The sequence below is a fragment of the Drosophila miranda genome, chromosome 4 (assembly GCF_003369915.1).
Source record: "Drosophila miranda strain MSH22 chromosome 4, D.miranda_PacBio2.1, whole genome shotgun sequence".
Lineage (NCBI taxonomy): Eukaryota > Metazoa > Arthropoda > Insecta > Diptera > Drosophilidae > Drosophila > Drosophila miranda.
In genome coordinates this window covers 10,215,631-10,231,780 of record NC_046677.1, presented here as the reverse complement: position 1 = coordinate 10,231,780, position 16,150 = coordinate 10,215,631, and the positions used below count along the sequence as shown (strand labels likewise).

The window sequence follows — 16,150 nt, the reverse complement described above, 5'->3', positions numbered from 1 at the left end:
CAGGGCAGGGCAGGGCAGGGCAAGGACTCATCATTTGCAGTAGACAAAAGCTTTGAGCTCTGGGCTCTGGAGGGAATTGAAAATATCAGACAATAAAACAGCGAGAGAAGCGGCAAAAAAGGAATAAGAATTCATTAATGCTGCAATATTCTATTCTCAGTGTATCCTGTATCTATATATCTTTTCTATTCCTCCATAGTCATCTCTCCAAAACCCATTGACCATCAGGAAGCGGAAGCAGCTAGTTTTGTTGGCGTCATAATCACAGTCCTGGCAACAATTATTCTCCTGCTTGTCGCCATTATATTGCTGATTGTGGCACGGAACAAGCGCGGACGCGGCAGGGGCAACGTTTTGGATGCATTTCAGCATAATTTCAACCCGGACACGCTCGGCGGCATCGATAAGCGACTCTGCCACACCGGCAACGGCAATGTCCTAAAGGTAAGCGCCTAAAAATCCACAATCCACTCCAACCACTCCCTCTCCTGGTAAAAAAACTCCGAATGGGCTTACATGCAAAGTGCATAAATTGATGCTCCTACTGCTCCTACATCCTGTCCACGGGGCAGGGCCCCATCTGTTCGGTGTATGGGCAGGACCACCCAGAATGCATGTCAAACATCGAGGCAGCAAAAAATAAAAAAATAGAGCCTTAACGCAGGAGCACACACCAGAAATCATGATTAAAAACTGTAGTAACTGGCATTCCAGAATGCAGCAGCACGAAAAACTGAACAGAACACTTTTTCTCACTTTTCTCACTCACTATCTGGTGCAATTTTTTACTCCCTCTCTGCCCGTCGCTCTGCCCGTCGCTCTGCCCGTTGCTGTGCCCCTCAGGTGGTCACAACAATGGATGACAATGAGTCGTCCATTGACAAGAACAGTCTGTACCATGAGCCCTTCAATGTGAACATGTACACCAGTGCGGCCAGTGGATGCTCCATGAATGACCTGCAGCGTCAGCATGTAACGCCGGACTATACAGGTGAGTCCCCCCCCCTGCCCACCACTACTCTCCCTCCCTCTTTATCCATATATGGGATGATGATGATGGGATACGAGATGCACCGTCTATGACAATGATGTGTGGGCTTCAGCCACTGCCACTTCCACTGCCACTGCCCCATCTTGCCCATCAGCCATAAAACTCGGGCGCTGTGGCTCACAGCATGGCACTTGACTCTCTCCTTCCCTCTCGTACGGCTGCTGTGGCCCTGATGGTGTCGCCTCTTGATGAGTTTGATGTTTTGCGTCCTGTCTGTGACAGGACATGCAAATGTTCATCCTGCAGGCCATGTTGGGATGCCAGGGCACAAAAAAAAAGAAACGAAAAAGAAACGCCACTGAGAAAGCAATGCTTAATTTAGCGCACAACATGGATCCTGAAAGTTCGCTGGCAGTTGCCACCAGGTGGCAGGTACTGCCGAAGTAGCACAACAAAGAAACTGGACACCAAAAAAAAAAAAACCAAAAAACACATGAAAAAAATGATGAAGAAGAAAAGACCTTTTGGGTACGCGCGTTGTGCGCACCGCAGGACATAATTTTGAATTGCTGAGTCAGACGGTAGTTACAGTCACCGTTACTCTCGCCGAAGAGGGCATGGACGGAATCCTGTCCATTTGAGGTTATGTAAATGGTGGTATTGTGTTGACTGTAAGATGTAGTATTTAATCTGACATTTCGAATACTAAAAATACTAAAAATACTTAAAAATACTGTAAAAATACTACAAAATACTAAAACAATACTACAACTAATAGAAGAAAAAACTTTAAAAAATACCAGATAGTACTAAAAAATACTACAAAAAATACCACCGAATTTCATAAAATTTAAAGTTTTCAAATCGAAACCTAAAAAGAAAAATTTTAAATTTAAAACTCAACGAAAAATATAAAAATACAAAAAAAAAACCCTAAAATATCATAACTTATTAAAATATTACTAAGAAATAATACATAAAAATACTAAAAAAAAAATCAAAAATGAAAGTTGAAAAGAAAGTAGAAGACAATACATACTACTACATTAAAAATTCGAATTAAATATAAAAAAAAAACCTTTAAAAAATACTTTAAAAAAATCCTAAATAAAACTGTAAAACACTAGGCATAAAAGCAGGAATTTAATAACTTTTGTCAAATTCTAGACCCCTTTTAGGGCTTCTATTTTGTAAAATATGTTCTTTACAATCTTCCATTCCATGGAAAATTCATTGGCTAAGACCTTTAGAGGGCTTAAAATAGCTCCACATCTGTTTACCATATGTGTCTTTAGAAAATCAATCAAAGATCACTGTTTATATCTGCAATCTACGCATTTTTCTGCATCCCCTGAATTTTAATCAAAGAAAAACCCTTAACATAAAATTCATACTCAATAAAATGCTGAGAAATCTCTACAAAATCTGTCCTTCTATATCTTAAGCTTCTAAAATCTCTTCGAATTCCATCAAAAGCCAAGAAAATCCCATCTTTTATTTGCATCCTCAAGAGTATCAACACTTTTCATCATGCGGCCGTAGTCACAATTTTTTGCCCTGTATCTACTTTTTTCTACTGCCACACAGAGGACACGGAGGACACAGGACATGTGTGGCACATGTGTTTTAATTGCCAGATGGACTGCAGGGAGCTGCAGTTAGGAGTTTACGACCTCTGCTACGTAAATTGTAATGAATTCTAATGTCTTCTGTCCGGTTCGCTCGTTTCACATTTCACATGGAGACGCCTGAGGGCATGCTAGACAATTTTTTGGTCCCTTTGGGCTTTGGGCTTGGGGCTTGGGGCTACGGGTTACAAGCAACGAACGGATGCAGGCAACATTCCATGGCATAGCCACCATCTCATATTTTCGACAGCTCATCCTTCTGTCTGCTGCCACATCTTTCGGCTCATTCGGAATCCTGCCTCATCTGTTGCTCATCCAGCCTCCCGCCTCATCTTCTGCCCCTCAGCATCTTCCGGATCTGCTGCTGATGCTGCTGCTGCTCATCATAAACGTTTATGGCACGCCTTTCATGCGCTCGAGTCATTTGCCAAAAACTTTTCTGATGTTGCCTTTGGGTGCATTTTATAACTGGCCAGCAAATATTTGTCATAGCTCTATGCCTCTGCCACTCGTCTGATCCTCTTCCTGAAAGGATGTCTGGCTGGTTGGCGTTGGCTGCCTGCTTGCTATAATAATTTAATTTAGCTCAAATAAATTTTAAGTCTGAGAGACCCCCACAGACCTCGTCACAGTCTCGCGCGCGCACATTGCACGCGCCACAAAATTGAGTGCTTCAAACTTCTCGCTCTTCCTCGCTCTCTCTCTCTCTCTCTCTCTCTCAACTCCAGCTGGGAAAAGTTCAGAGCTAGTCCACGACTCACTCAAATTAAAGTCTATTTTTGAAGTCAACTGCCAATTTGCACGACCAGAAAGCGGCAGAATGCCACAAACTTAATAACATTGCATGCAAATAAACATGGCAATAAGGAGCGTGGAACGGGGAGAACGAGGATAACGAAGGATGAAGAAGGAGCGTGAGAGGCCAGGCACGAAAGTCGTTTAAAAGCAGGTCGACCCATACACGAGCCAGAGTCTCGAATACTCTGACAAAATCCCATATTCAAAAGGAAATCCAACTTATGAATCGTCTTGGAAATGGCTTTATTTTTGTAAGGATAACTCGATAGAGCAAATATTTAGTTTAAAGAAGAACTAGGCCAAGGATTAGGCATAAATGATTGACTTGTTCGACACATTAAGACACGTCTTGTAAGAAATCTTTTTTATTTTTCAAGATTTAACTGCCGAAGCCTCTAGAATTCTATAAAAATTCGTCTACAAAATCGTAGGGTAATTGCTGAAATGTTTTTGTGCAAAATGTTCTACAAGTTTGAATACGGAATACTCGTCTGAGTGAGGCCACAAAACTTCAGTGGAACTTCAAAAACTGGTGGGGGGCAGGGCACTGATTGCACAGACATATACATGCATGCATATAGACAAGAAACAGATACAGATACAAATACACACACACACACACACATAGAGGGCATACTCGTCGTACATTCGGTTGAAGAAAACTTGCATACGAATTTCGCTCAGTCGTCGAAAAGTTTTGTCATTAACGTTTGTTGAGTGTCTGTCTGTCCCGTCTGTCTGTCGCTGTCTCTATCATCCAAGCTATGGGGCTTCTTTCTGTCTCTTTTGCACTCTATGCAGCCCTCTCAGGCTCCATCTCTATGGCCCTCTATTTCCTTCATTCTCTGTCTGTTATTTTATGTTTTTCTGGTACTTTTTGGACACAAAAACGAATGCAAAAATGACAGCAGGCCCCCTCCGCCCAGCAAGAAGCGAGACAATGGGGCACACACACAGACACTCACACACACGCACACACGAAGGCGAAAACTAAATAATATTATTACAACAACAATAAAATTAAAAGTTCTCCCTCTTTCGCTATCTCTCTCTCTCTCTCTCCCTTTCGTCCAAGTTGCAATTAATTTCATTTAGTTTTTCGCCACACGCCATTTTCGCCCCCCGCCCCCTACCACTCCTGCCCACCCCACCAAGGTTTCCCTCCTCCAAGGTCTTGGGGTTTTCCTTCTTCTTTTTTGGGGTCTAAATGGGAAAAGTTTGAAGTTGAAGGCAGAAAAGTCTCTCTCGGACTTTCAGGACAAGACAAAACCATGGAAAGGGGAGGGGAGGGGAGGGACAAGTGTTCGAGCCGAAGGAAATGTTGAGGAAATGGCAAATGCAAAAATCTTCACAAATGCAAACCATTGCACTTTGTGGCCTGTCGTTTGAGTTTATTGGCTCGAAAGGGGGAAGGGGGAAGGATTAGGGACAGGGACACAAGTCTACACAAAAGCATATGTGTTGAGAATTAAGGAAAAGTCTTGGAAAATAGGGTAGAATGTGTGAGAAAACTTACCTTAGGGCTTGTGGAGTGATGTATTAGTCGCTTAGAGCCTCAAAAATGGCTGAATCATTATGGAATGAAAAGTTTTTAAAGGGTTAAACTTACCTGAAAATGAAAGAGATACAGATACATAATAATAGGGGATTAAATACTTAAAAGAGAGCACAACCGCATTCGCATATCGAAAAGTATTTAGAGATGCAAAAGGATTAAGAATATTCCATTCAAATTAAAAAAATATACATTTAAATGTGAAAAAGTTCAGCAAAAATCTTAAATCACAAAAAATATACATATTTCATGAAAAGCTCCCTGAAAAGATATCCAAGGCGGAAATAAACATTAAATGTATGGAAAGATAGAATCAACTCTGCACAAATAATATTTCTACCATTATTTATTTATTTATTTATTATTTATTACTTTAATAAATAGCAAGCCCCCGTCTCACTCAAAAAAATACCCTCCATGGACATAAATTAATTACGAATTTAAGGGCAGAAATTATTTGAAGGCCAGACATTTCATTTTTGGCCGCATATTCCTATGATTAAAATATCGAGTAACAATCCGAAATAATTTCTAAATATAAATGAATCAAATAATGAATAATATATAATACAATATGAATAAAATATCGCGTAACGATTCGAAATATAAAATATAAAATTATTTTTAAATATTGAATTAATTCAGCGATATTTTAAATTAAAATATCTAAATTCTAAACATATTTAAAGAAAGGCACCGGCAAGTCTTTGAATGAAAAACCCAAAAATTACACTCTGAAAAAGTCTCTTTCCCAAAGAAAAGTCGTTTCCAAGACATAAAGTCCTTATTTGAGTGCTGAAAATTCGAGTTTCCTGCAATTTTAAGTACATTTTTAAGAATGTTTCTTGAAAGTTTCATTCCTGAAAATTTGCCGCAAACTATTTCCAAAAACTTGATTTTCATGAAAAGCTCTTTGCCCTTAAATGTATATTTGGAAAACGCACTCTCTCTCTCTCTCTCTCTCTAGCGAACTACCGAACTTTATAACTCTCTAAAAAGCGTAACCTTATTTTATGAGAGTCGAAAGAAAAGTCTTGCATTTTCCCACTGCTCGCTTTTCTTCTCTCTCTCTCTCTCTCTCTTATTCCCTCTCCCTTTCTCATTTGTATAATCCCATTTTTTTGTGTGCAACTTTTATTCGTCTGGCGCTTAAAAAAGTTTTATTGTTTAGTGAGGTTAAGTTTTTCCAGAGTTTCCGCTGGCATTTTCCAACCATTTTTACGGTCAAAAATTAACACTATCTTACTCTCTCTCTCTCTCTCTCTTTCTCCCTCTATTGCTGTCTCTTTCAGATGTACCGGACATCGTGTGCCAGGACTATGCGGTGCCGCACATGCAGCAGCTGCTGCCCAATGGTGCACCTCCTCCGCCTCCGCCTCCTGCTGTCGCTGCCATTCCCGGCAGCAATGGACCCTCCGCCGGCATCGTCGTAACCACCAGTGCACGCAACTCTCTTAATGCTGCCACGCTACCGCTGCCCCTGCCCCTGCCCATGCCAATGCCCGTGGCATTGCCTGGTGGAACCCTGCCGTTGCTGCCACCGCCGCCGCCAGTGCCACCGCCGCCGGAGAAATATTATGCAGCCACACCAATTTGCAGCAAACCCATGTCCGTGCCGCCACCGGGCTCCCAGAGCAGTGGCTCGTTGAGTCTCAGCTCCTCGACAACGGCAGCGACCACGCCTACGGGCATCAGTGGCGGGGGAGTGGGCCTCGGAGTGGGCACCATTGTGGGTGGTGCCGGAGGTGGCTGTGGCATCAAACCGCATCATTACAATTTGGATATGAGCGCTAATTTCGCCGACATTAACGAAGAGCAGGCCAATTGCCAAGTGCAGGAGTTTCCACGTCAGTCCCTGGTCATCGTCGAGAAACTGGGCTCCGGCGTGTTCGGGGAACTGCATTTGTGCGAAACAAATGTCCTGAAGTAAGTATCCTGCACACACAGGGAGAAAAGGGGAACCCAATGCCGGCTCCCCCTGTTCTCCAGTTCTCATTATTCCTGCTGTGGATTGCTGCGGAGGCCCAATCGAGTTGCTGTTTGTGGGGGTTTTTTTGGGTTGCAGCTGCAGTTGAAATGAGGGATTTTCTAGGGAAAATGAGGTTCAGATTAACAGAGAGTTTTCGAGGGAATGAAGTCCCCTTAGTGGCTCCCATTCTTCTATTTTCCTTTGAGCCTAGAATATTCTTTAATATTTCCCTTAAATTCCATCATATTTATAGAAATATTAATCATTCGCCTCACTACAAAAACAAAAGGTCCCCCAGCAAATAATCATCTACGACAGCTCTGTGATTCCTATTCTATCGCATGCCTATTCCTATTTTTAACCACAAAACCTTTGCTCTCTTTGCAAATCCAATTACACTCAAGAATCCTCGACTCCACAGCACTCCATGCTCTGCCTTTCAATTGAAATATATGCCCATGACAATTGCTACCTCTGATTCCTGGTTCCGTTTCTATTGGTTTCGCAATGCAAAAATCAATTAGAGTCCAAGGCTTCGGGAACAATGTCCTAGTGTTTCTGGCCAATATTCTGCGTCTCTCTGCCTGGCCATGTCCTGGCCTGTCCTGTCTCCTGGCACATTTTAATATGTAACTCAACGTAACAATTCGATTTGCCTGCTTGCTTTAATAGTTTTGCGGTTGGAAAGCCACAAAACGTATTACGTATACGTAATATTGCACCAGCAGATGCACAGAGGACGCCACACAAGAGACAGAGAGATGGTGGGGCAGAGGCAGGAGTGCCAGGAGAGTACTGCCAGTAGACCACTGCAGTGGCTGCAAAAACCAGCAGAGAAACCTCACAGTTACCCAGACAGACGCAGACCAGACCAGACCAATAGATAGATAGATGGATAGATAGATAGATGTATGCAAAATAATTAACACTCACACACACGCACAGGCACACGAACAGATAGATACTCCTGGCAGTGGCGTGCAGTTGGACAGCTAGAGGATTGCCACTCTTCGAGTGCCCTCTGTCCTTGCCGCCTGGGGCACGGCTGGATAAAATATTAATAGACAGCTGGATAGACAGTTATCAGACAACAGATGGACTTTATTGTCCACAGGACCACAGATGAAAATTATAATAGACATTTTCCGAGCTCGAAAATCAAAGCCACAATTCACGCACATCGCCACAAAAAGGATATGTGAAGGGAAAATGGTGAGGGAAAGCCAGCCCTTACCCGTAGATATTTGGTTACAGTCGAAAGTACTTCTGAAAAGTGTGCATATGGATGAGTATGCTCAAGCAGCCCAAGAGATCCTTTGGCAAAAGAACCAAACGTTCAGGCTTCAAGCGGAGCACTGCTTGAATAGGGACAAGCGAACCAAAGATTTGGCAAAAGACGCTAAAGCAGTTCAATCGAAAGCGAGCCACTCCTTCAGGTTTCAAGTGTAGCACTGCTTGAACTGTACAGTCAATGAACTGCTTGCAGTCAAGAGGAAACCTTCAGGTTTCAGCGTTGGACTGCTTGATCGCTTGATTTGATTGAAGGGAAAAGAATGAAAGATTTTCTTGAAGGATCATTGATCTTGGGCAACGCTACTGCATCTATGGGGATAATTTTTCAGATATTCAGAGATAGTTGTGGTATATTTCTGGTATGTTTTTGGTCTTTTTTGGTATATTTCTAGTATATCTTCTGGTTTACCCGATACCTAACAAGTATTTTATTTTGGTATAGTTTTGATATATTTCTGGAATAGTTACTAGTTTATTTTTTGGGTATATTTCTAGTATATTTCTAGTATATTTTCGGTATATTTCTGGAATAGTTTCTGGTATATTTATAGTATTTTTTTATATTTCTGGAATAGTTTCTGGTTTATTTCTAGTATTTTTTTGGTATATTTCTGGAATAGTTTCTGGTATATTTCTAGTATATTTTTTGAATGTTTCTGTTATAGTTTCTGGGAGATTTTTCGTTATGTATATAATAGTATAATAATATAGTTCTCCTATATTTTTGGTATATTTCTTGAACAGTTTCTTGTATATTTCTTCGATAGCTTCTGGTATATTTTTGATAAATTTCTGGAAAAGTTTCTGTTATATTTCTGGAATAGTTACTAGTATATTTTTGGTATATTTCTGGAATAGTTTCTGTTATATTTCTGTAATAGTTTCTAGTATATTTTTTGTATATTCCTGGAACAGTTTCTTATATAATTGTTCAATAGCTTCTGGTATATTTTTGATAAATTTCTGGAATAGTTTCTGGTACATTTATGTAATATTTTCTGGTACATTTTTGGTATATTTTTTTCATAAATACTATTTTATTGGTTTGTTTTTTTATGTAATAGTTTCAGGTATATTTCTGGAATTGTTTCCAGTATATTTCAAGTATATTTTTGGTAAAACTCTTCATCTTATTCTGTACTTTTTTAATACATTTCTGCTAGAGTTTTATAAATTCTGTGCTCTCAAAAATCTTGAAAAATCCACCAACCCCTTCAAAATCTTTTCCAATCCAAGCACTCGCGTACCGTCGAGAGCTATTACGAATATATGTATTTCCGTAAAATACTGACCACAATCCCCTGCTAACCCCTTCGTGATCCTTTCGTGACCATCCCCATCTCTGTATTCCCTCTCTTTCATGCATAATGTGCAATAAAAAGCTTCAATTAAACGGAACACAAAACGAAATCAAAGGTAACAACAATTCTCTCTCTCTTGCTCTGCGGAGACCAAAAACTCATCTCACGTCCTGTGATGTCCTGTGGATGTGGTCTCCCGGGACATGGTCTCTGGCTCTTGACGTTAACTGCTGGATTTTTCTTTCCTCTTTTCTTCGTTTTTTTTTTTCCTGTGTGTGTTTCAAGTTTTCATAATGGAATTTCTGATAAGCTTTTTTGTGGCCAGAGAGCATGTGCCTCGGCAATTGTTTGGATACCCTTTAACGGCAGAACAGGAGAGTATTTTGATTTTGGGGAGGTGTTTGCGAGGCTCAGAAGGAATGATGTGATTTTGATATGATTCGTTAGAGAAAGTAGAAACTAAATATCTGGTTATAACTTTGGATAGATCTATATTTTGGATTAGATTACTATATCGTATTGTTTTCCTACGAAATATTGGTGGGAAATCTAATTTTTGTATAAACAATACACAGCAGAAGAATAGAGCTCTATCTTCTCCCAAAATATACCATAAAACATCCCAAAATCAAAGTTATATTTGGTAGAAAAACTTGTATCTTTCTGCAGATTTTTCTGCAGATGTTTCCTCAAGAGTATCCTATTGCTTCGTGCCATTCCACCTGGTCTTGCCACCATTGTCCATTCTTGTTATTGCTGTGTTACCGCAGACATGGCATTATTTGTGGCAACAATGGGTTGGAGAGGCAGAGAGCCACAACCGGCAGCACCACCATCACTCGTCAAAGGAGTAACTCCAGCCTGGGAGAGAGAGACGACAGGACACACATCATATTCATATCGTTTTCACTTTGCTTTATGCCTTTTCATCTAACCATTTCTGATGTCTATCCTTCCCCTCCCTCTCGCTGGGATATCTGTTTTCCTCTCTCTCTCTCTCTCTCTGTCTGTCTGTCTGTCTGCCAGGATATCTGTTGGTATGTCGGTCTGGCTGTCGCTTCACCTGTCTCTTGTGTGCGCATTAATGTATTGCGGATTGCGGATTGCGGTTTTTCGTCATTGTCAACTATTGTTATGCGAATTTTTGATTTCAGCTCGAAATTCCACTCCCACTGCCTCCCCTACCTCCAGCGTAGGCGACAAATTTGTTCTTTGTCTGCTCTTCACCCCTCCCTGTTTCTGTCTGTGGTTTTCATTCACCAATAAAACGAAATGATTCTTTTTTGCTGCTGGAAAACTTATCTAGCCAAATACGCGTGGCCCTAATCCACCTTTAAGACTTGGTAATCCTTCAAGAATCCTTCTGCTAATCCTCCCCATTCTTTCTCTTTTAGCGCCACTCTGGTGGCCGTGGCCACACTCCGCCCTGGAGCCAGCGATCATCTGCGCAAGGAGTTCCGCTGCAAGGCCAAACAGCTGGCGCGTCTTTCGGATCCGAATGTGGCACGATTGGTGGGTGCCTGTCTGCGAGATGAGCCCATCTGCATTGTGCAGGACTATTCGAATTGTCTGGGCGACTTGAATCAGTTCCTGCAAGAGCATGTGGCCGAAACCAGCGGACTGATGGCCAACAAGAGTCTGAGGTAAGATAGAAGGAAGCAATCATCCTTAAAGGATCTACTTTGTACCTAATGTTTTTCGGTCTTCTATTTTTCTGCTGCTGCGTTATCGCACTTCCTGTACCGACGACGACGCTGCTACACTTCCGGTCTCGTGTTCAATGATTACAACGATCCGCCACCGAACGACGCACCACCGCCACCGCCACCGCCACCGCACCACCACCACCACCATGCAACATGCGCAAACGGATGTAAAAACTTCGTTAACTTGGGGCTCATTCCGTCGACCCCCCCACTCCACCCCCTTCTCGTTGTCGCTTTGGAAAAACTTTTCCAAATTCTCATTTGACGTTCGCCGCGCCATCTCTTCCGCTCCAACATCGACCCGCCATGCAACATTTTGGGGTACACACAGCTATGGCTGCTTAGTGTACATTGCCACACAAATTGCATCGGGCATGAAGCATTTGGAGCAAATGAATTTCGTACATCGGGATCTGGCAACAAGGTAAGTGCTTCCCCCTCCCCCTCCCCCTCCACACACACACACACACACAGATAAGAGGGCCATCCACGTGGGGCAGGGACCACGTTGACATCCTTCCGTTAAAGCAGGAGTTTAACCTTTTTTCTGTTTAACTTTAAGTGTTCCGAAATTCTTGGAAAATACCCAAAATAAACTATTAATCAGAGCTAAGATTTTATGGTCTTATCTGGCAAAAAAGTTCCTTGATCAAAATCATAAATAAGCCCCAAAAATTCCCCTTAAAAAACAGAGACAGAGGGAGAGATATTTGTGCAATATTGTTGCCGCAAAAGCAAAATTTATGGCCATGCATATGGCTCTAAGAAACAAATTTCGGTTAGCCAGAGATACAGATACACGCAGATACACAGAGAAGAATAGAAAGAGGGAACGAGAGAACGAGAACGAACACTCATACGTCACGTTGGCCATTTCCGAGGGCCAATTGCTGTCAAATGGCATATTGCTTTCGACTTATTCGAACATTCGAACATTCGCATGCGAGCATTCGTTTTCTTATTGCATTCATTGGTTATGCAATCGAAGGATACGAAGGATACACAGGTAGCATTTGACAATTGCGTGCCCCCAAAAATAGCACAATTTTCTTATTGGATTTCGACAGAAAAATATATAAAGACATTTTCTTTTTGGAAAGTACAGGGAGGGAGGGGCGGCGCACCTGCCACATGCCACATGCCATACACGTCGTCTATTGATTCCGCTTCGACTTTTGCTGCTATAACAACAATGTCTATCATTCATTTATATAAGCAGGAAAAGCAGGGGGAAAACGCAAGCGAAAGACGAGGGAAAAATTCCCTCATAAATGGGGCCAGTGGGGGGTTTTTCTTTTCTTAGGTTTTTCTCGTTGACATTTTCATTAGCAAATTAATTTTAATTGATTACATTTTATGCGAAAGCAGCAGCAGCTTCTGTGGCGTCTCTTGAGGCGCTGTGTGTGTGCTGCCAATATATTGAATTACCAATTTATATACTTATGGCCATGGCCCTAGACGTCTGCATCTTTAACTTGGCCACAGTCTACGTTTCGTTCTGGCTATTATTCATTCAATTTTGTCATTAAAGACACCTGAGCAGGACCTTCCTGGGAATTGTTATGTGTTTCTGAAAATTGATACGCACACATTTGTGGGCAAGGAGCACAAGGAACAACTGTGTGTGGCACAATCACAATTGATTGGACCGGATAACACCAGAGGGAGAACACTTGATAGGATAGTATTTCTATTATTTAATGGTATGCCGGAAGCGAATTTCGTTTATTTAATTACGAGAAATTTCGTATTGATACTTTAGATATTGTAACTAATATTTGGATTCATGGATTATCATAGGGATCACACTTTTTGTAGAATACTTTTGTCCCGATATTATATTCTAAATTGATTGAAACGCAGCTTATTTAACCAATTGGCATATCATTTCATTAACTTTGATCTGAAAACCTATTCAAATAAGCCAAAGATAGCTTTTTCGGTATTTGTATAGTCATGTTGTCCTCCACTACTTGTAGTGAGTCCCATACTTAATTCAATTTAAAAAACAACAATTAAGATCATTTATTGGGTAAATACTCGGTAGTCACCTACAAAAGTCTTTTTTTTTAATAAATTAATTGCTCTAAAATATTTTGCTTTGCGACATGTTTATTGGTATCATATGAAAACTTAAACTCGATGAACCCCACGTTTTGTAGAAAATATAAAGCAAACAAAATGCTATCGAATCGCTTTTTTGTACATCAAAAGCGAACTACCGTAAGTTCGGGACCCGAAGGACCTGAAGGAAATTAAATAACAATATATTAAAAAAAATAATAAAAAAAATAAAAAACAAATAAAACTTACTTTGATTTAAACAAAAACCATAAATGACCCAAAATTAATAAAAAAAAAGTTTAAATTAAATACATTTAATTAAAATATATGAGTAAAATATTAAATTGGTAGGAAATGAATTTTATCTTACCACAAAAATATATATTTTTAAATTAATAACCATGTTTATTTTGTAAAAAAAAAATATCTAATTGAAATTCAATTTTTAAATTAAATATTTTCTTATACAATATAAATTAATTAAATTTAATTAATGTTATTTTACTCAATTAATTTAAATATTTTTATATTTAGATTAAATACACTTGCTACATATTTTTACAGTTCAATAAGATTAAATTTTAAATTTAAAAAAAAATATAATTGATTTTAAATTGTATAGTTTGTTGAATAATTGGTATTCAATTATTATACCAATTATATATTTTACCAATTGGTATATAATTACATATATAGATTACATAAATGGTTAAAATATTTTCATATTTTAAGTTAAAATCTAAATATAAAAGTTTCCAATTTCATTTAAAATTGTCCACTCTGTGAGCAAATCGAGTGGTATAAATATTTAAGAAATGTATTTCATTCCAAATGTAAATATGACAATCCAAGGGCCTTTTACTCTACGTCTAAAGTCTTGGTTAAACAATTCTCCCATTTTCTGGTGTCTTCTGCTTTTGGAAATCAATTTTCTCTCATATCCAAGAACATTTTCAATTGTCCAATCGTATCTTTCGTTTGGCATTCCATCAAAATCTATTCTGGCATCTCAATCGACTCTTCTATCCAATAACCACAGAACCCCTTCGTTCGAATGCATGGCACTTCCATTTGTGGCCTACAATAATTATATGCATAATTGCAGATACACATTCCAGAGTCTGTGGGACACCGACTAAAGCCTTCTATTATCGTTTTAGTAAGGCCAATTTACAGCAGCAATTAGCATTTGCGATCCCTTAAGGCAGAGGAGCTCTGCAGGGTAGAGATTTCTGCTATTTGCCATAAAAATTAACTAAGATTTCAGCCTGAACTCACTTCAGCAAGATTTCTGCTACATTTGCCAACAGGCAAACAAAGGCAAGGACCCCCAAGGATAACCATGGACAAATATGTAGAGACACACACATGGCATGCATCGAAAGGGTTTCCTTCGAGCCATGTTTGATTTCACAGACAGTGGAAGGTGAGCGAGTCCCAGGATCCCCCCGCCCAGCTAAAGGAAAACCACACAAGAAGAAAAACCCCCACATTGAGTGCACATTTGAACAGCGGGTACAGGTTAAATATAATGTAGAGCAGTGGAATGGTTTTCTCCGAGCAATACTGAAGCTCCAAATGCTACTGAAATGTTCCATAAAATTACTCAGTTTTCCCCACATATTTTCACACTTTCCCAACAGTTTTCTGTTCCTCCCGCCTGCATGGCTGCAAAGTAATTTTGGACACAAGCCAAATTTGCACCAATTTTCCAGTCATTCTTTGGGAATGCTGCCCCCTTGTTCTCTTGTCCCTAAATTTTGGCCACAAACTTGTCACAGCAGACAGAAAGGGGAAAAGGGATCTCCTCCCAAAAGGACTCTCGGACTCACAATTAAAATTTTATACTTAACTAATGTGCTGCTGCTGCTGCTTTCTCCACAGATGTTTTGGCAGAGGCCGAAGATAAAGAGCAGAATTGGGGGAAATACTTCAGGCCCTTCCCACGTGTGTGTGTGTGTGTGTGTGTGTGTGTGTGTGTCCTTTTGGTCAAAAGAGGAAGTGGAAATGGAAGTGGCATTGTCTTTCGGTTGTAAATTCTACTTAGGAAAAAGGGAAATGAGTTTATTGCTGGCCTGTAAATATTGTGAAAATGTTTTCCCCCAAACCCTCGCCATTCCGAGTGTCGGCTTGAAATGCGAAAATCCTTTTCGAATTTCTGTGGTTTGTTTCTAGGACTTTTCGGTTGAGAAATGCAGACACTGCAGGGGACTCCCAGGGCACTCCAGTGGAGAAAAGAGCGATTTTCTCATTGATTTTACAATTTTTTGTCAGATTTCTGCACAGATTGCAATTGTTTAAGATATTTTGTTGGCTTACAAGTGACGGTGGATGGTGGGGGGGGTAAGAGGCATTCATTTGACCACAAACAGATGTTGGCCATTGGCAATGCTCTGTTTTCCAGCCTGTCTGTCATTCAATGTTGAATTTTGGTTAGGAAATTAAATTGAAAAGCATCTCCAGGCGGAGAGAATGTGGCTTTCCAAGAAAGGAACCCGTTTTTCATGATTATTATTAATTTGTTTCTGGGCGAAGTCCTGCCACAAAGCTCTCCAAAGATCTTAGTCTCCGTCTTAGTCTTTCCCTCAAAATCACACAAAATATCCACGAAAGAACCCACTGAACAATCTCCTTGCCCCAAGATCTCACATCAGCTTCATTCCGTTCTGTTTTCTAAAACCCCCACGACCTATTAAAACCGCTAAAAGTGGATTGCAGGCGGCAGTGGAAATCCTTGTTTGAGCTAAAAGAAAATGCTTGGTGAGCGGAAAAAAAGGCAGAAGGAAACGAGCAGCGAGCCACTAGCAAGTGTTCAACTAATTTCAAATTAAACTCAACGACGTGG

The 16,150-nt window shown here is 40.3% G+C and overlaps 1 protein-coding gene across 2 annotated transcripts in view; it reads left to right on the top strand.

The window, feature by feature from the left end:
• The window catches only part of LOC108162126 (discoidin domain-containing receptor 2), a 156,055-nt gene that overhangs the window by 84,111 nt on the left and 55,794 nt on the right, over positions 1 to 16,150 (top strand). For both annotated transcript variants that reach the window (XM_017296703.2, XM_017296706.2), the window contains exons 10-14: positions 200 to 444; positions 844 to 991; positions 6,265 to 6,898; positions 10,930 to 11,178; positions 11,573 to 11,665. In XM_017296703.2, the coding sequence (XP_017152192.1) occupies positions 200 to 444; positions 844 to 991; positions 6,265 to 6,898; positions 10,930 to 11,178; positions 11,573 to 11,665 (1,369 nt within the window). The remainder of the gene's footprint in view (positions 1 to 199; positions 445 to 843; positions 992 to 6,264; positions 6,899 to 10,929; positions 11,179 to 11,572; positions 11,666 to 16,150) is intronic.